The sequence below is a fragment of the Sodiomyces alkalinus genome (genome assembly GCF_003711515.1).
Source record: "Sodiomyces alkalinus F11 unplaced genomic scaffold SODALscaffold_2, whole genome shotgun sequence".
In the NCBI taxonomy this organism is placed as follows: domain Eukaryota; kingdom Fungi; phylum Ascomycota; class Sordariomycetes; order Glomerellales; family Plectosphaerellaceae; genus Sodiomyces; species Sodiomyces alkalinus.
In genome coordinates, this window is record NW_021167080.1 from 5,064,877 (window position 1) to 5,084,251 (window position 19,375).

At 55.5% G+C, this 19,375-nt stretch overlaps 6 protein-coding genes across 6 annotated transcripts in view; 2 read left to right on the top strand and 4 right to left on the bottom strand.

Annotated features, from left to right (window-relative positions):
• Positions 1-606, bottom strand: part of SODALDRAFT_377046 (hypothetical protein) — a gene marked incomplete at its 5' end in the record, with an annotated part of 933 nt that extends 327 nt beyond the window's left edge. Inside the window, 2 exons of the mRNA XM_028614877.1 lie at positions 186-294; positions 553-606. Of these exons, the coding sequence (XP_028469171.1) occupies positions 186-294; positions 553-606 (163 nt within the window). The remainder of the gene's footprint in view (positions 1-185; positions 295-552) is intronic.
• A 2,011-nt stretch (positions 607-2,617) lies between these two features.
• SODALDRAFT_270671 (hypothetical protein) lies at positions 2,618-4,977 on the top strand (the record flags this gene model as incomplete). Its single annotated transcript, XM_028607727.1, has 3 exons — positions 2,618-2,939; positions 3,025-3,935; positions 4,060-4,977. 3 exons carry the CDS (start codon positions 2,618-2,620, stop codon positions 4,975-4,977), a joined length of 2,151 nt encoding a protein of 716 aa, XP_028469172.1.
• A 1,397-nt stretch (positions 4,978-6,374) lies between these two features.
• SODALDRAFT_117759 (hypothetical protein) lies at positions 6,375-9,995 on the bottom strand. The gene is made up of 4 exons (XM_028606600.1): positions 9,655-9,995; positions 9,252-9,576; positions 7,062-9,181; positions 6,375-7,019 (listed from the first exon to the last, which is right to left on the bottom strand). Exons 1-4 carry the CDS (start codon positions 9,676-9,678, stop codon positions 6,528-6,530), a joined length of 2,961 nt encoding a protein of 986 aa, XP_028469173.1. The 5' UTR covers positions 9,679-9,995; the 3' UTR covers positions 6,375-6,527.
• Positions 9,586-10,555, bottom strand: SODALDRAFT_117774 (hypothetical protein). The gene has a single exon (XM_028606601.1). It carries the CDS (start codon positions 10,312-10,314, stop codon positions 9,763-9,765), a length of 552 nt encoding a protein of 183 aa, XP_028469174.1. The 5' UTR covers positions 10,315-10,555; the 3' UTR covers positions 9,586-9,762.
• A 678-nt stretch (positions 10,556-11,233) lies between these two features.
• Positions 11,234-13,884, bottom strand: SODALDRAFT_331091 (DEAD/DEAH box helicase). The gene is made up of 4 exons (XM_028611369.1): positions 13,395-13,884; positions 12,759-13,244; positions 12,432-12,669; positions 11,234-12,254 (listed from the first exon to the last, which is right to left on the bottom strand). Exons 1-4 carry the CDS (start codon positions 13,604-13,606, stop codon positions 11,712-11,714), a joined length of 1,479 nt encoding a protein of 492 aa, XP_028469175.1. The 5' UTR covers positions 13,607-13,884; the 3' UTR covers positions 11,234-11,711.
• Positions 13,885-14,665: 781 nt separating this feature from the next.
• Positions 14,666-17,934, top strand: SODALDRAFT_377051 (FCH-domain-containing protein). Its single transcript, XM_028614878.1, has 3 exons — positions 14,666-14,954; positions 15,114-16,917; positions 17,067-17,934. The coding sequence occupies exons 1-3, from the start codon at positions 14,910-14,912 to the stop codon at positions 17,471-17,473; spliced, it is 2,256 nt and encodes a 751-aa protein (XP_028469176.1). The 5' UTR covers positions 14,666-14,909; the 3' UTR covers positions 17,474-17,934.
• The last annotated feature ends 1,441 nt before the right edge of the window (positions 17,935-19,375 follow it).

The window sequence follows — 19,375 nt, forward strand, 5'->3', positions numbered from 1 at the left end:
AAAAAAAAAAAAAAAAAAAAAAAAAAAAAAGAAATGCGTATCAGAGATGGAAGAGCTAGGCAACTCAGCTCTACAGCAGGTTCCATGTACATACGGATATGAAAAGCATGCCCATAGCGACGGATTATGACGATCAAGCCCTAGACTAAGGGCGGAGTAAGAGGTTAAGATTGACAGATTAATACTGCCATGCCGGTTGCAAAGGTCGATCTGTCGAGACGAGGCCGGGGGAGCCGCCCGTACCAATGCAACGCAGGCAATGCGGGCGCTTAGAGTGTTGACGACGCTGACAAGCTAGCGAAACGCAGATACATACCTATCGACGCCAACCATCAACGGTTCCCTCTTTTTTTGGGGGGTTTTTTTTTTGTTTTTGTAAGAAGAGACCTCGATACCTGGTTCGGGAACCGGCAGATGACAGTTGACACAAGTACGTTATAAGGACGCTGACAATACTCATACCACCTAAATGTCCGAGTGTTTCCCGTTGTCTAAGGTATACCGATATTCATACAACGTAGGTAATTACGGATACTTCGCAGTACAACGTACAAAACCAACGGCGGGCGGGAGGGGCCCAACAATACGGGATGCGAAGACATTCATAAACAAGGATAGACGCCATGCATTGGGTTCGCATACTCCCTTCCCTGTCAACGCCATACGTACAGAAGTATGGTACGCTATAACATCAGATGATTCCGAGACCAGGATGAGGGTATAGTAGTCGTTTTAAGATGTGAGATGGTCCAAAGAGGAGAAGACTGGTCGTTCATTGTGGGATACAACGTACTTATCAGTCACCGCTCTCTTGGTTTCTTGTATCCGTACCTACGTACGAAGGACGGATATGTAGTCTCGTTTGGGTCTCCTCCGCCTCGGTTACAGACCTCTGATGCCCTTTTGAGCACCCCGGCGTTCGTCAGTCGATATGAATCACCGCGTCGAGTATGTACGTAGTACACCAATGGCACGCTGCGCACGGCGGATAGCATTGAGGGTTCTCCTGATGTGCTTCGTAAGTGAGTTCTCTCTCACGGGTTCACTGTAGTTTGCAAACTCGACTCGAAGAATTCTCCTGGTGGTGCAACGGTATCGGGTCCTTGTGTGTGCCTTACGTAGGCAATAAACTCAAGTACCTTAATGAGTACAAAAGGTACCTTTTTGGACAAGGATGTAATTAGCGAGGAACAACTCGAGACAAGTGCAAAGTGATTACATAATATGCCCTGGACGCCAGTATGTACAACGTACCTTATATGGCGAATTACACAGCAACAATGCCCTGCTCACCTTACAATTTCTACTACCTACTTTATACAGGCAGGATGATGGAGAAGATCGCGATCCAGAGTGGGATGGAACCTGCGACGTATAAGCCAAAACAGTACTACTCAGTAAGGTGCCTGTATGAGTACATAAGGTACATACACCGTACTCGATGACGGGAGAGAGGTTTCGGTACGAAGGGACCAAGTCGTGGGGCAAGTGCATTAACAGTTGGCCTTGGGGTACTTCGTACATGCATGCGCTAACCACTTTGTAACGCTTGGATCCCCTTCATCCTAGGTAGTGTCGAGCTTAAGAGCGTTTCATATTTCACATTGGGTGGCATTTGTCCCAATACAGCAAGTGGAGCCCGACCCCGTGCCGCGAACTTCTTTCCCCTCCATGTCCCTGGAGTCCCTTCCGCCTGCCATCGTTCTTCTTTTGTTCTTTTCTTTTTTACTCGTTATATTGCGCCTCGCTCGGCCTTGACCGACGCGAAAGGACTCGTTCATGCATTTGCACCCTGGCTACCGGCTAGCCGGCCTCATTCTCCCCCCTTGACCCTAGAACCTCGTAGCCCTCAGGGGCCCCTTGCACAAGAAGAACATGACCCCCTGCGGGACAGGGGTCCTGGCCACGACGAGGCCCGGGACCAGGAAGAAGAAGAAGCAACCAAGCCTGTCGACGACGACGACGACAGCGAAGAGAGCACGGGCGATGGGGGGGGGTCCCACGAAAACCTGCTATGCGATGCGAGGGTTGTCGGTTTTGTCGTCCCCTGTCGAGTCCTGTCACCTCCTGTCGTCTACCATTTATTCTCGCCCTCACCCTCGCAGAGTTTGGTTCGCCGCTTTCGCATGACACACATACCCATATAATTATACCCTCGGACCGCAGTGGCCCCTATCGACGTGGTCCTTTGGTCCTTAATACGACTTAATGCCTTCTTAATATTCATGCCCTCTTCCCTTTCTCCGTTTGCCCCTAAGCGCGACCCTTTGGGATTCCCCCCCATCCCAGGACCTGCTTTAAAAGCCTATCCATCTCTCACATTCGAGCCCCTGGCCACGACCTGATGGCACATATTGTCAGTTGCATGGTCGAGACAGAACTCGAAACATCGAGTCCTACCTGTGTTATAATGAAGCCCCCATCTCCAGCTCCCTCCGTAGATTCGGTATGCAACAACGCCCCGTGACAATGGCTCCCGCTCCCCAACCGTTTTTGCCTCGCATATTCGACCATCACGGACTTCTCGCCACGCGAAATTCTTGTTAACTCTTTGTGTCACAAACAGGTTGCCTCCCCCGCTGGCTCGACTTGCGAGTCCAAGCCGTTCGTCTGGAGGATGCAGCAGCCGGACGCCCGAAAGTATCAACTTTTTCCCCGGGAGAGACAGACGCCATCTGCCCCGCCAAAAGGTCTCGATCCAGAGCAAGCCAAGGCGTACGCACTCGGGCAGACGCAAACACAGGCGCAGGCGACGCAGACGCAGACGCAGACGCAGACAACGCAGACGCAGACTACCGATAAGCCTGATCAGGGACGGTCTTCACCTAGCAATGGCCTGCGCATCCGCATCAAAGAGCACAACCTGGTCCGCCGCCGCAAGGTCAGCGTGCCCGAGCTAGGGCCTATGACCACTGTTCAGGAAGTCGCCATGGATTCTCGTAAGCACCTCCCTCTCTCCCTCTCCCCCCTCTGTCTCTCTGTCCCTCGGAAAGAACGGAAGAAGGACTCACCCGGTTCGTACAGCTACCATTCCCGGTCGCCCGCCCATTCACGAGCGCTCCATCAGCGCCCCAGGCAATACCTCCAGTCCGCCTCAAATCCCCAAACAGCTGATGTCTCCCAAGAGCCTCGCCCCGCTTATCATCCCATCCTCAGCTTCAACCGTAACAAACTCTCCTTCACAGCACGGCATCATCTCGGGCCTTGCGCACCAGTTGTCGCTCGGCCGTCTCAGGTCAGGCAGCACACCGAATGAATCGATTTGCCAACGATCAGCCCGCACAGACGATTCGCCGCTGTCACGAACTCCATATACGCCTGTGTCAAGCTCCACGGCTCTCACAACGCCAATGTCTGCCACCACCACCACCACCACCACCACCACCACCATCGCCGCCGCCGCCGCCGCCGCCGCCATGTCTGCGACTACCATACCCTCAGCTACCCTACCCTCGGCCACCAGTATAACCACGCCTCTTTCCGCTCCCGTCCCTGATTCCTGCAGCTTGGCATTATCTTGGGAGACTAGCACCGGCGGTTGTACTGGCGCGGGCGCCAGCGCTGGCACATGCACCACTCGTGCGGGATCGACGGCCGTGGACGAAGCAACAACAAAAACAGATGCCGAATGCGCTCAACCCCCTGCAGGGCACAGGAGAGGGCGATCAGAGTCAGGGAGTATCATGGAGAGGGGGCGGCCAAGAAAGAGATCGAATCGCCGGAACGCATCGCTTTCCGGGGAGGGAGGCGACGAGCTGAAGCGAACCAAAAGTATGGAGCGAAAGGCCTACAAGGCCATTCCTACCGGCTACAAGGCCAGCGACGCGATAAATAGGATGAAGACATCTGAGCTCGAAGCTCTGCAAAAACAGGCCTACAGCCAGGCCTCAAGGTTTGAGGTCCTGAGGATGGAGGACGTCGAATCATTGTCACGGGTAAGATTACTGCGTTCAGGGGAGAAGAAGCAAAAAGAAAGAAGAAAAAGAGGGGGGACTATAGATGCATGGCAAAGGGTTTGCCCATCCATCTCATCATGTGCTAACACGGTCCGCTGGGCAGGAACTGCGACAACTCGACGACCGGACCGAATATCTCCGGCGCACTTACAGCTCGCTTCGGGCTGGCCGCCGTAACCTGCACTCACGTATCTGCCAGTACCTGCGGTCTCCTCGTGTGGCCAGGTTCAGCACCGACGCCATGTTGAAGCAGGAGGAAGCGCTGGCCGACTTGGATGCGTCGATCGACGACTGGATGAACAAGCTGGAGCAAGCCGAGCATCGGCGATCGCTGGTCCGCCAGAAGCTCCTGGAGCACGTGGCTGCGGCGGTGACGCTCTCGACAGCCGGGACTGCGGCGGCCGCGAGCGAGTCCCTGCACCATGTGATGGGACTGCGAACCCCTGCGATGGCGATGGGCGGGCTGGGCAACATCTCGACGCCGCCGCGGAGCCCGACAAAGACTTCCTGTTCGTCCTCGCGCAACAACAGCAGCTCTCCATCGCCACGACGCGCCGTGGGCACGGGCACGGGCACGGGCACAGGCACGGCGGGCATGGCGCAGGTCCCGAGCACGATCATCGAACAGCCCCAAGTGGAGGAGGACGCCGAATTGGCGCGACGCCTCACCGACACGGAGAGTATCCGGATATACGCCGACAGCGATGTCTACGCGCTGCTGGCCGACGTCGAGGACGAGATCAGCAAGATGAGCGCCGAGTCGCAGCAGGCGGCGAGGAAGGAGATGGAGGCCATGGGCAACGACGAGCAGAAACAGGTTTGTCGCGCACCAAGCCGCGGGGCACTTCGGCTCAGTGCGGACATGAAAGAGCAGCAGCAGCAGCAGCAGCAGGAGGAGGAGGAGGTTTCGTTCCTCTCCCCGCCGACTCCTTCGACGGTCGGCCACCCTTCCCCGCCGAGGGACCGGGGTACTCCTACGGCGGAGCCCATCTTTTTGACGAGCGCTGTGTTCCAGCCTTGAGAAGGGCAGACATTGCAGGTTCAGCCTCGTCGATCATCACTACGCATATTATAAACGATGCCTAGTCGCTACTATGCGATTATATTTTCCTTTTTTTCTTCTTTTTCCCCCCTTTTTCTAATGTCCACGCACCTTGGGCGTTCACACCAAGAGCTACGTCTTGACGACATGAAATGCATAACGGGCAAGGTCTAGCAGTCCTAGCAGTCCTAGCTAGTGTCTGTCAGCGCGAAGAGCGAAGAACCATTTGATACCCCTTCACGTCTCTCCTTCATAGGCACATATATATTTGCGTCTTCACAGTTGTCCTTTTTTACTTGTACAAACGGGGGAAGCAAAAGGGAACGAGCGAAGCAGAAATGCATTGCCGGGGGAAGAGAAGCCGGGATGGGGCAAAAGTTCAGACGACGGGGCGGGTGTCAAACGGCCCCCGTACATATACGATGGGAGAGGCTGGGTCGGATCCTGTCAGGGCCGACGGATTTACCGAAGAAACGAAACAAGAAACATGTTTGAACATTTTCGTTTTCTCTTCATGCTACCACCGTTGATGCTACCACCGTTCATGCGCACCACCTACTTCATAATTGATGCCTCCCTCCTCTTGTGAACCCCATGCGTATCTTCCGTGTCGTCCACCGTAGCAATACCGGTAGCAACGGGGATCCATGTAGGTAATCCATCGTATTTTGATGGGGCACAGCACACAGCATAGCCCCCCCAGCAGTGCGGCATATGGTGGGGTACATCATGTAGGTGGTAGCTCCGAATCCCGGCGTCTTCCCGGTCGTTTCGGTTACAGAAGAGTCGGATCCTCTGTGGTGGTGGAGGTGGTGATAGTGGATGCAGAGGTACCGTCCAGGTACCGTTTCTGGTAGCATCGGTGCCTCCTTAATACGTCTTGGCACCTGTCTCAGATCTGTGTTTCCGAACCCTTGTCCCCCGGAGTGGCCCCGGTCACGATGTACTCCACACAGTCTGGCACAGTACTCAAAACACAGTGCGGGAGCGGGACACACGTCAATCCTTCGTAAGGTACGGAGTCATTTTGTACTGGTTTCCACCTATACACGTGTACACGTACCACCACCAACACTCCAACAAGTAACAAATGCAACCGACTTGAAACGTCTTGCAAATACGGTAAATATTCGTGGTTTCACACGGTTCGGTCACCGGTGTCGTATATCGGTGTGATCGGGTTCTACCCCAATACTCAATGCTCCCAGGAACATACTACCTAGGAAGGGATTTTCGTCTATACATACATAATAATGCCAATATTGGCCCTCCTTTTCATTCTTTTCCGTCAATCATTCATGAATATTCCTCTTCCTCAACACCCAACCCGCTTCTATGAGTAGAGTACAGAAACTAAACAAAGCATTTCTCTCGCGTGCTGTAGACACGAGCAGTGTAGGGATGGAATATTATACGAGGGGAGTCGTACAGTCGTACAGTCGAGCAGACGTGCGTGCATATGCTCAAAAGAGCAAAGAAGATGGGGGGGCCTGGGGAGGATGAAAAAAGACATGAGAAAAGAGAAGAAATCATTGCGAATCCCTGAACCCCTGAACGTCCAAGAACAGCTCGTCTCCATGACGCCTCGGCGTGAGCTTCGGTTGCCATCCGGGACCTGACGCCCGCTGCCAATTCTGACCGCTAGACCCGTTGGGCTGTCCAGCTCTTCGGAAACCCGAATCCGGCCGGACACCTTCCCGCTGCTGTTGCTGCTGCCACCGCCCGTCGCCGAGTCTCGAGTTGGCAGGGTGCAGCGCCAGGGCGGCGGCCCGTTCGCTTCCGAGCCGTTTCTCGGCCAACGAAACCGACGATGAGCCCGAGGAAGAGGATACGGTCGACAACTGTGCCGAGTGGCCGGGTCGCAAATGTCCCAAAGGTGCTGGTATGTAAGGCGGTGGTGGTGCTACGTGCCACCGGAACGCCTGCGGGCCTGGGTGCTGGTGCTGGTGCTGCGGCTGCCATTGACGTTGCTGTTGCTGCTGTTGCCGATGTTGCCGATGTTGCTGTTGCTGCTGGGGCGGCTGCCATTGCTGCTGCTGCCATTGCTGCTGCTGCGACGGCACGACATCTCCTTGCTGAGACTGGACCCGCCTGAGCTGGAGGGGTTCTGGATAGGGCGACGTGGACGGGGATCGTGAGGGTGCGACAACGCGCATCGTGGGGGACCCCGTTTTGAACTGCGTTGGGTCAGGCCGTCGCCATGGTGGGGGTGGTTGTCTTGGTGCCAGTGGTGCTTGGGTCGATCGTACCTGGCCCTGCTGCGGCACGTGAGCGAAGTTTGAATGTGCGTGTGCCTGTGCCTGTGCCTGTGCAGGTGCTGGGTATAGATTTCTCGGCGGGCCGGACGATGCAGCCGCGGCCGGTGGCATCCCCCAGCCTGCGCTCGGTTGGTTAGGAGGAAACCCCCGCGTCTGCCGCACGGGAGGTAGGTCGCCTTGCAAGCTCGCTCTATGAAAACGGCCGCCATTCCCGGGGTGATGGGATGCAGCGGCAGCGGGAGCGCGACGGCCAGCAACGGCGCCCGAGGCCGGTGATTCCACCACTGGTGAGAGATGGAGCTGGGCCGGAAGCAAGGCGTCCTCTTTCTCTTTCTCTTTCTCTTTCTCTTTCTCTTTCTCTTTCTCTTTCTCTTTCTCGTTCCCTTCCTCGCCCTCGTAGGACACAGCGGAGCTCGCCATCGTCGTCGAAGACGGGCGAGAGTGTTGCGACGCCCGCATTCGCATCACGTCTGCGCGTTCCTGGCTAAGCGTCTTGATGTGAGGTTTACGGTGGCCGTGGTTTCTATTGCTGCTGCTTTCCCGCCGGCGAGGCGGTTCGGGATGCGAGAAGCTCATGGCCGGGACGTTGCGCGAGACTGAAGCCGCATCATGGCGAGCCATTCTGTTTTCTTCGCCGTGTTCAGGGTAGATGCCGTTACCGGTGCCGCTTCTCCGCAATACGTTTTTGACAGGCATGATTTGCGCCGGAGGAAGTAGGACAGGGAGCTGAACGGGCTGGACGGGGCCCGAAGCCACGGCTTGCACGGCCTGCATTTTGTCCTGCGTCTTTTCCTGTCCCTTTTCCTGCCCCCTTTCCTGCGTAATTTCCTGCGTCTTCTCCGACATGGCCATGGGCGCCTCCGACTCGGCAAGCTCGCTCCGTTGCTGTTGGTCCTTGGACTGGGCGTCGCCGAGGATCCAGTTCCCGTTCTTATCGGCGACGTAATACGTCGTGGCGGACATGGGATCCGCAGTCGGCGGCCACCAAACATTGGATGCCACCCGAGTCGAGACGGACGGGTGCGTGGTGCCGTCCTCCTCAAACTCCGTCATGGTGCTCTCTCGCGCCGCATTCGCGCGAGTCCTCGGCGCCGCCGTGAGGCGCGCTAGCTCAGGCGCGGGATTGAGGTCGACCTTCGGGATCGTCAGGGTGAGGACGGGCCTCGGCGGCGATTTCGGCTTGGGGGGCAGGAGCTTGGATTGCCTCCTCTCCATCGGGGGAGTCGCCGCGGTGGGACTCGGCTGTGTCATCTGGCTTGGCTGGGGTGAGTATATCGTCCCAGCAGCATCCGGACGCCAGCTTTTGCGGGTCCGAGCCGGAACGGCCAGCGAAGGGCTCCGGCGTGCGCCATGGATGATCGGAGGAGTGATATGGAAGATATCACCCAGGCCTTCCCTGGACTTGATCTCCAAAAAGTCATGGTCGTCGTCATTGTTCCGTGGTGATGCAAACGGACTCTGCGCCCCTGCTAGATGCTCCTTGCGCCTCCGCCTAGCGAAGAAACAGATGATTAGAATGATCGCAATCCCCACAGCAACACCGACGGAGACCCCGATTATCTGTGCTGTCCCGAAAGACGCCGACCCTGCTTCCGATTCGTCGTCGACTTCTGGCCCGGGGGTCGACGGAAGTAGTGGTGCGCTCGTACTAGACGAACCCGGAAGATCCGATGTCGATGTAGCGGCCTCTTGGCGACTTGAAGGCCTTTCCAAGGGCCTCGTCTCTGTGATGAGCGTCGTCGTTGGCGGTGAAGGGGAGGGTCCGGCCGCCGAGGAAGGCAGTGGCAGTTCGGTAGGGGGCACCAAGACGACGTTCCCTTCTGTTCCTGTGCCGACCACAATGGTCGCCTCCAGGTTCGTGTGAGTCGGATGGACGGCGCCGGGCAGATGGTCGCACATGGAATAAGCATTTCGGACGACGCTCCCTGAAAGTAACGTGGTCGTTGTCAGCCCCGTGCATCCGATCATGGAACCGTGCGTGTCGAAACTACAAACCATCTTGTTCATCTGGGTCACAGATCCCAACAAGCTTCGCCGCCTCGATGCACTGCAGCGCCCCTTCACCTATGGTGAACCCCCCAGCGCCCCTTTCGGTGCATAGGCATTCAAGTGACGCCGGGGCATCGCATGAATTGTCGGCAAAGTTCGTGGCGAGGAAGGAGACGAAACAGTGCCTGGCGCATTCCGGAATGAGGCGGGCAAGTTCGGTTGTGAGTGTGAACGTTGCAGAGACGCTGGGGAAGTGGGCGAGGTGAGAGAAGATGAGTGTCCAGAGTAGAATGGCAGGCGGCGGCCTGGCTGCCATTCTATGAAATAGCATCTAATGCGGTCAGCACACATGAGGTTCGGAGGTTCGCGGTTGAGTTGTCTTTGCGACTGGCGGGGATCTCAATCTCACCTGGATAAACGTCCCATCCTTCATACGTCGGATCGGGACGAAACACCGTCTTGAACCCCGTGTCAAATAAATCTCAGCAGTAGTTGATTTCCTTGGTATATCTTGACACTAGGTCCGACCCGGTGGCCACAACTCAAGGCCAAGAAAGAAAAAAAGTGGAAGAAAAATCGAAGGCCCCTTCAACCAAGGGGATTCGAGTGTGGTATTATTCGAGACGGCCAGCATCCCAGACCCGGGGTAGAAGCATGCGGAGGGATAACCTGGAGAAAGAAAAGACCTCGGATTACGAATAGATATACAGAAGATGTGAAGATGGAAGACGGAAATAGAAGAGTAAAGGAAGAGAGAAAAGAGAGAAAAGAAAGCAAAGAAAAAAGAAGAAAAAAAAACCAAAGGCTGTAGATACCACGCCACTTCTAGAAGAGGAGAGCTGAGACAGAAGAGGCAAAGAGTCCCCCAAAAAATATAAAACAAAACAAAATAAAATAAAAGAAGGAGAAGGAGAAGGGGAAAAGAAGGTAGGACAGGATTATGCGAGATGCTAAATCCAAAGGGGCTCAGCAGGTAATGAAGAAGTAGAATAGAGCCGGCAGCGTTGCAAACGCGGTGACGCTGCAGGCATATCAAAAAAGCACCTGCAACCCATCCTGCCAATCCCATGAGCCCTCATGCCGCCAACGATCAACAAGCCAACACCACTCCAAGCCATTTCGACTTCTGCATCCGCCACAGCACATGGGAGCGTCAACAACGCGGTAGACACGAACGAAAATGGTCTAGCAGGCTCCCTTTCTTTCCCCCGAGCGTCCTTTCCGGGGGGCGAATTGGGGGTGGAATGGGGACGGGCAAGGCCGCTGCGCTCGTGGGGACGAAACTCTTCAAGCCGCGAGGGGGGGGGGGGGGGGGGGGGGGGGGGGGGGGGGGCGGTTGTTGGTTGGCTGGCGACCTCCCGTTCCGACTGGTGGGCCGCGGATGATGAAAGATGATGAGAGATTCCCGTCTGTCCGCGATCTAGGATGCAGTCATGGCACTTTGTGCTTTGTCTGCCTGTCCATCCGAATGCAACTCGTTAGTCCACCTGCAGGGTTAGCTCCTACACCATCTCGTCTGCTTGTGGAAACCCACAGGCGGTTCTATTGGGTGGTAGATCCAGAGGGAACCGTCTCCCATTCTCTATTCGGTATCGTGGGCTCGAACCGCCTTTCTGCACATGCAAGTGGATGGATTACGGTCATCGTTCCCCGTGGTTGGACGTCGTTTGTCCATGTCCCAAAATTAGACGCCGCCTTAAGCGCGAGCCCAAAGCGTCGCGCCCAGTGGTTGTCTCGTCATTGGCAGCACGTCACGTGCACGATGCGGGTGATCGACTCCAGATAGAATTGTCCAATCATCTCATCCGTCCTCGTTATCGTGAAACATTGTAAGGTAAGCGGTCCCCGGTCCAGACAGAGGCGGCGGTTGTACTGAGTACCTTAACTTGCGCGCAACGGCGCCAGCTGTGCGAGGTATCGTGCTTGATAGCCTTTTTAAAGATCATTTTTCTTTACAAGACAACGATATAGGATGTTGACTGGACTGTGGGGGTCGCAGTTTGATTTCATATTCGTAGACCTTAACCATACTTACATCAGAGTCTCCGGTAGTGCCGCAGCACGCAGCTTACGACGGTTGGAGAATTAGACACCAGGATGGTTCGTGCATGCTGTAACACCGATGTCTTGTAGCCATGGGGCAAAAGAACGAAACAAATAACTCAAATTGACTTGCCGAACATGGTGGTATCTTGTTCATGTCCCCTCGTGAACTCGGGCAATATACGGGAGAGAATGACCCATTGGCGCCCCAATCTAGAATAGAATCCTCCTCTTCCCCTCCCCCATGTCAACTCCAATCTGATTCCTCCTGACAGGCACACCGACTCCTTTGTCCCAGGTCGACAAACACCAAATCAGCTGAATCTAGCCATTTTCCTAGGTGCAACCCAATCAAGCCCTGCCCTCCCAAGTGTGACGTGCGCTGGGCGCCACACCTGGACGACCCCTCAACACACCACCGCACTAGCTGGTAGTAGAAGAAGGAGCCGGGGCTGCAGCCGCGGCGCCGTTCCCCCCGTTTGCCGTAGCCGCATCCGTCGCACTCGGCGCGAACGTCGCTTTTGCCCGGTTCGACTTGATCACTCTTTGCACCGCCTCCTCCGCTGCATCCCAGTCGCTCGTGTCAAGCTGCACCAGATCGATCTCGTACTGCTGGGCGATGGACGATAGGGCCGTGTAGCTCTTCTTGTCGGAAACGAAGCTAATGCTCACACCGATACGACCGAAACGACCAGTCCGGCCGATACGATGAAGATATGTCTCGGGATCAGGCTCCGTGTCGCCCCGGCCCTTCATCGGAATATCGTAATTGATGACCATCGAAACGCTGGATACGTCGATACCACGCGCCAGAACATTGGTCGTGAGCAGGACCTTCGACCGCCCAGATCGGAAGTCTTCCAACAGGCGGTCTCGCTCGAGGCCGTCGAAGGCGCCGTGGAGGGCCGCGACCCGATGCCCATCAGCCTCCATGCGTTTCTGGATCTCATTTGCACTCTCTCGAGTCTAATCAAGGACGTTCCTTTGTTAGCATTTGTTTTTTTCTGTTCCTCATCCTTCGCATGGTGGAAATGAATCATGTAATCGACCGGAAAGTCCCGACAACAAAAAAGAGAAGAAAAAAAGGAACAAAAAAAGGAAGAACAAAAGAAAAGAAAGAAGAGAAGGGAAGAGACCACGTACCTTGACAAAAATGACAGACGATCCGATGGTCATAAGACCGTAAAGCTTGACGAGCGTTTCGTACTTGTCCGTTTCACTGTCGCAATCGATATACATCTGAGAGATGCCAGACACCGTAAGCTCCGTCTGCTTCAGACGAATCTGATCAGCCCCTGGGGCAAACTTCTCCGCGAAGCCCATAACTTTGTCCGGGAAAGTGGCCGAGAAGAGCAGGATCTGGATGGTCCGTGGTAGGGAGCTAAGAACCAAAAGGCCATGGTCAGCACCTGAAAACACGCAAAACCACGAGGAACTCAACGGCTCACTCTCTTGCACAACTCTACTTACTTCTTCACCCTGACACACTGGTCACCGAGGCCCTGTTGGTCGAGCATATTGTCTGCTTCGTCAATGACAAGAACGCGGAGTTTCGAGACATCGAGCTGTCGTCGGCGCGTGATATCCATGACGGTGCCAGGAGTCCCGACGATCACGTTGGCCCGGACAGGCGCACCGCGCTCGAGAGCTCCGGGAAGCGCCGCGGCCACTATGAGGCCCTCGCAGAACTTTCCAATTTTGTTTATGACGCCTTCAATCTGCCGGGCAAGCTCACGACTCGGGGCGAGGACCAGGGCCTGCGGCTGTTGGCTCTGGCTAAGATCAATGCGCGAAAGGACGGTGACGACGAACGCCGCGGTTTTTCCGGTTCCAGACTGCGATTGGGCAATCATGTTACGCGGAGGGTTTGCGAGCATAAGAGGGAGCGCCCTCTCCTGGATCTTGGAGGGCTTATGATAGTTCAAGCTGAGCAAGCCCTTGTAGATGGGTTCGGGGCTGTTCCGAGTTGTCAGTCAGCGGGGATTCGACGGAAAGATCCAACATGCAGGTAGATCCGAGAAGGGGAAGAAAAGAGAAGAAAAAAAGGAAAGGAAAAAGGAAAGAAAGCAAGAGCCGTGGTTGGGAGATAGGCGGTAGCCAACGCACAGATTCATATCCGAGAAGGACTTGGCCGAGTATAGAATGCTGTCGGGGTTCTGCTGAAGATCGCCGAGTTTCACTTCGACGTCGTAGTTGTTCTCAACAAGGCCGGAGCCTCCCAGGTCCGGGACATTGCCATCGACTTGCGCCTCCGAGACACTGCTGGTGTTCTCCGTGCCCTCGGGGGCGCCAGTGGCTGGGTTCGCAACGTCGGACATCTTCGGTGTTCAGGACGTATCGACTCTTCAAGCGGTAGCTAGCTGATCCCGAAAGGTCTTGGTCAGAATTATGGCGGTTTTGAGATGGCACGTCACAAGGTCGCGCAGCACCTGCAACTAGCGATTCTCGAGAGTTGTGTCGAAGGGGAGGTTGGGAAGAAAAGCATACTTGGCGGAAATATGTTCAAGTTGATCGTCTTGGGGTGGTTTGGCTAATGCGAAACAAGAGTCCACCTGGTTGCTGTCCACAGCAGCCGAGTTGAAGTTTTTGGTGTGGGTGGGCAAGTTTGATGGAAAGCTCACTGCTCCAGCAACTCTAATTATTAGGAGTCGTCCCCAAGGCGGCAGCCAAAGAAAAATAGCGGGGGGGGTATCCTCCTGAGATGGACGCGGGGCAGACCGAACCGGAAAGAGGCATCGATTACCTAATACACTTTTCGTCGAACCTATGTATCTGTACTCTACCTTCCCTTATACTCCGTCCCAAAGGTAGGTATCTACGCATACCTACTCCGTCCTTGAGTTATTCGAGGTCTACAACGTAGTGCGAATACACGAGCGTTAAACAGCTTCGCCGTACCCCGCATCTAGGTACCTTAGGTAGTTAGGTACCTTACCTACTGATAGATGCAGTCCACTTTATGCGGCTGTACCTGTACGCTCGGAGCGTCGTCGAGCACAGTGGACTGCAGGTACAGGCCATGACTGAAGGAAGCCTCGTTGTACACATGGACTCGCGGACGTTGCAAAGCCCCAGGCATAAGTACGAGTCTCGAATTTCGCGGTTCCTGTTTGCCAAGTTTTCCAGGCTTTTGGACAAAGTATCCGTACGTACGAGCGTACGTAACTCAATTCTCCCAGTGGCAATTGCCAATTGTTCGCCCTCCCGTATTAAGGCTCCAGGTAGCGGGTACTTGGCGAGTACTTGAACCGAAATTGCCAACAGGTAAGGTAGTTCGGGCCGTCAGTCTTCCTGCGGGGTGACCACGTTCATTCTTACGATGGACAGTACATAAAGGCAATTAAGGTACGGAGTAAATAAGGGACATTTTTTATTACCTCCAGGCCACGCAGTTGGCAATTGCTACTTCCTCTATCCACAGCCTGATCGTGCTCGTCTTCTTTCTACTTCATCACCCATATCACTTACTGATTCATCCCCCATTAGAAACGTTGCAAATTTATATTCTTTCGTCTCACCGAGATCGACTTCCACCACATAGAAACGGCCCCTTATCCGAAACCCCGTCACGGCAATCGACTGCATGCAGGAGTTCCGAGTTGACAACGTACTCTCCCAACCATGGCAGAAGTGGACGTTCTGCCTACTTTCGGTGCTGAATTGAAGGTACGCACACAAGAAGAAGAAGAAGAAAGACAAAAAGAAAGAAAGAATAATATGGAAGCTTGTCCTGGGAGGCCACTATCACTGCTCCCATGCGCTCTCTCAACGCGCGGGAACGGGCTCAGAGTGGGCTGTGTTGATAACCTGACACGTAATCAATAGGATGGCTTCAAACCGGCGAGCGCCTGGGTCGGCCACGGCATCGCCTGGCTCGATGATATACAACAGTTCTACCGCGAGCGAAGCGCCATCGAGAAGGAATACGCCGCCAAGCTCAACGCCCTAGCCAAGAAATTCTTCGAGAAGAAGAACAAGAAGACGGCCACGCTCAGCGTCGGCGACTCCCCGTCGATGACCCCCGGCTCGCTCGAGAGTGCATCCTTGACCACCTGGACCCTTCAGCTGACCACCCTGGAGTCTCGATCGGAACAACACGACCGCCTTGCGAATAACCTCCTCTCGCAGGTCGCCGAGCCGCTCAAGTTCCTCGGTGCCCGCTTCGACGAGCTCCGCAAGCGACACGTCGAGTACGCCGAAAAGCTCGAGCGCGAGCGCGATGCCCAATACGCCGACCTGCGCAAGGTCAAGGCCAAATACGACGCCGTCTGCCAGGACGTCGAGCACAGACGCAAGAAGACCGAGTCCCATTACGACAAGGCCAAGGCCCAGAGCGCCTACCAGCAACAGATCTACGACATGAACAACGTCAAGAACACCTACCTCATCGCCATCAACGTCACCAATAAGCAAAAGGAGCAATACTACCACGAGTACGTCCCCGAGGTGATGGACAGCCTTCAGGACCTCTCCGAGTTCCGCACCATCAAGCTAAACGAGCTCTGGACCGTCGCCTCCCAGCTCGAGTCCGGCGTCATGCAGCAGAGCCATACCATGATGGTGAACCTCGCCCACGAGATTGCGCGCAACCTGCCCCACATGGACTCCATGATGTACATGCGGCACAACATCACCGATTGGCAGGAGCCCGCCGACAAGACCTTCGAGCCCAGCCCGGTGTGGCACGACGATGATCGCATGGTCGTCGACGACGTGGCCAAGATCTTCTTACGCAACGTGCTCGGCAAATCCAAGGCCCAGCTCGGCGACCTTCGCCGCGAGGTCGACAAGAGAAGGAGGGAGGTGGAAGGCATCAAGCGCCTAAAGCAGCGGATCCGGGAGGGAGTGGAAAATAAGGACGAGGTCGCCGTGGTCACGCAACTTTTTGCCCTCCAAGAGGAACTGCACAGCGTCGACAAGAAGCGCGTGACGGCCGAAGTGGAGACGTCGACCATCACCACCGTCGTAGGCGACGTGACACTAGGCGCCAAGAATCACAACTTCAAGTCGCAGACGTTCAAGATACCCACCAACTGCGACCTGTGCGGAGAGAGGATATGGGGCCTGTCGGCCAAGGGGTTCGACTGCCGGGACTGCGGATACACGTGCCATAGCAAGTGCGAGATGAAGGTGCCAGCCGACTGCCCCGGGGAGCAGTCCAAAGAGGAGCGCAAGAAGCTCAAGGCGGAGCGTCAGGAGGCGGCCAACGCGCTCCTCACGGTCAACCCCGGCCCGACACGAGAGACGGCCGAGCTGCCCGATCTGACTCGGACCAACACCCTGAACTCGCACTCGGGCTACGCGCATAGTGCCCGCCGGTCCGTGTCGGGCTCCGTCTCCGGCCCAAGAACACCGGCCGAGGAGGCACCGTCGTCGGGTTCCGAGCCGACAAGCCCTCAACTAGCAGCAGCACCTACGTCGGCGACGAGCGCATCGGCCGCCACCCGCAGAAACAGGATCATGGCACCGCCACCGACAGCTTATGTACACGAGCTTCCAGGAAGCGTACCCAACGGGTCATCTCAGGCCGAAAAGCAAAAGGGCAAGATGCTGTACGCTTTCGAAGCCACTACCGAAGGGGAGCTTAGCGTTCCCGAGGGACGCGAGGTCGTCCAACTTGAGCCAGATGGTAAGATTACTGGCCTTATGAGCACCCTTTCCTCTTTTTTCCCCCTTCTCCTTCTTCTTCTTTTCTTTTTTCCCTGTTTATCTACCGTCTGTTCGTCCTTCTTTGTTGGTCTCCGTGCCTTGACTAAGCTAATATATGGTGTGCCACAGTAGAAGGGTCTGGCTGGGTCAGAGTGCGGGCAGGATATAAAGAGGGCCTGGTGCCAGCGGCATACGTTGAATGGGAAGCGCCGAATCCTTCGCCGGCCGCTATCACGGCGCAGCACACCGGAAGTTCAGCGCGACCGGGGTCCACGTATAGCAATTCGGGGTCATCAATCGGAACGGCCGGGGCGGCGAAGAAAAAGGGACCGGCGGTAGCACCAAGGCGCGGAGCGAAGAAGCTCAAGTACGTGGAGGCCGTTTACCCGTACACGGCCCAGAGCGAAATGGAACACAGCATGGAGGAGGGCGAACGATTCGTGCTCACCAAAGAGGATCCTGGCGACGGATGGATCGAGGTGGAGAAGGGCGGGCAGACGAGGAGCGTACCGGCGAGCTACGTCCAGGTTGTCTAGGAGACCTACGCGACAGAGGAACTGCACAGTATGACGATGACGCAGGTGGTGGCATCGGGAGACAGTGGCGGGGGGCCGAAGCCGACGACGCGGCATCGGCAGGACGAGCCGAGGACTGAGATCCGACCCCAAGTCAGGACGAGAGCCAAGACGAAATCGAGCAGTCCCGGCTCTTCGGATCCCTTTCCGAACCCAGCGAGTCGCGGAGTTGCGCGCACACGTCGGCAACCCGAGACCGGCAGGTTCGATGCGACGACCAAGGTTCATGCGAGGACCGGTTCCGAGCCCGAACCCAGGGCGGCTGAGAGGCCAAAGGTGACGAGCGTTCGGCTGGTCCAGAGGAAGTCCAGCCTGCGAGAGCGGCGCAAGGCGAGACAAGGGGTAGGCGGGTACCAGACTCACTGGTCCCATGAGCTCTCTACTCCGTACGCGGATCGGAGAACCGAAAGAAGTAGGCATGAGTGAGGTCTCGGTGGGGTTTGAAGAGGTGGGTTGGCTGTGTGATTTTCTTTCGGGATCATTATATCTGCACATCTGGCATCGTGTTCGAAGGTTTAGTTTGAGCCGAACTGCCCACGCATTGGATTCAAAAATGATTGGGAGGGCTCGCTAACTGATTCGTCCTTTGTGGGATTGCGGGGGATAAGTCATTGAGAGCTCTGCATTACGAACACCGAAGTCATCATGGTTGGCGTATAATGGTCCCGCTCTCGAGCTTTCCTGTCAGACACGCTCAGTTTTCACTTCATTGCGGCGGTAGTGTATAAGTAGGTACTTAGATAAGCTCATCGAGCTGGACGAGAACCAGTAGCATGGAATTCAGCCCAACAAAAGGGGGCTGACGTGTGGACTCGAGGTATCCCGATTCCCCCTGGTTTGTACACTACAGTGTACAATGCCATGTCAGTGTTAACCCACAGTATTCCCTACCTGAGAAGCAACGCTGTTGGGGTAATTCGACGTGCGAGGAATTGCGACATTTTGGGCAATTGAGGTGCGTAGGTACGTTACGTTGTACACACGAACTCACGTGCCGCAGCGCGGCGTGGTCGCGCTTCACGGCATGGGACCCCCTGACGATCGAGATTTCCGGGTTGCCGACCGAGACGATGATCGCCAAGAGGTGGGGGGAAAGGTGAGAACAAGGATGAGCTGTCGAGGCATGGCGGTGTCAAGGACGTAAGCAAATATTTTGGGGGTTCTCGTGTTTCGCCCTTTTCTTAGTAAGGAGCAGAACAAGGAGATAAGAGAGCGTGTATAAGGTAGGTAAATAGAGAAGTTCAATTCTTGAATGAAAAATCATGGTATGGGGAGGTGGAACAGCAATGCGATTAACAGACCAAACTGGTGGAAAACTCGTGTTTACGCGTCCTAGGGAAATGGTTACGTCATAACTGGAGCATCTTGTAACCGGCAACGACGCGCAGGGTACCCACTCTGTACACTTCGTAGAGGGGTGTGGGGGAGCAGGAACTACGTAGACACGTCAGGTCTTCTGCAATGTGGATTGCGCCAGAGAAGTTGGCCAGGTACCAACCTTTTTTTTTTTTTTCCTTCTTTTTCTGAATGGTCTGAATTATCGGTTGGCATAGGCCGGGTTCCTGGGCTTGAACAGACCATGACTCAATATCCAGGTCGAAGTGCCTTTACTTTCCTCGTCGATCCCACGATGCCATTGGCAAATAAAGCAGTCTTCTCTGAAGCATGTTTCTACAAGCGAAGCCAAGACACCACAAAACAAGGCGGTTCGAATGTCGAATAGCAAAACTTGCAGATACGGGATTGATAGCCAGGGAAGTAAGGTAGGTTTGAGTGTGAAGTGAACAACCATGACCCAAGGCCGCATGGAGATGGAGACTGTAGCTCCAAGTGCCTTCTGAGGCTTTCCTTTTGGACAGGGCA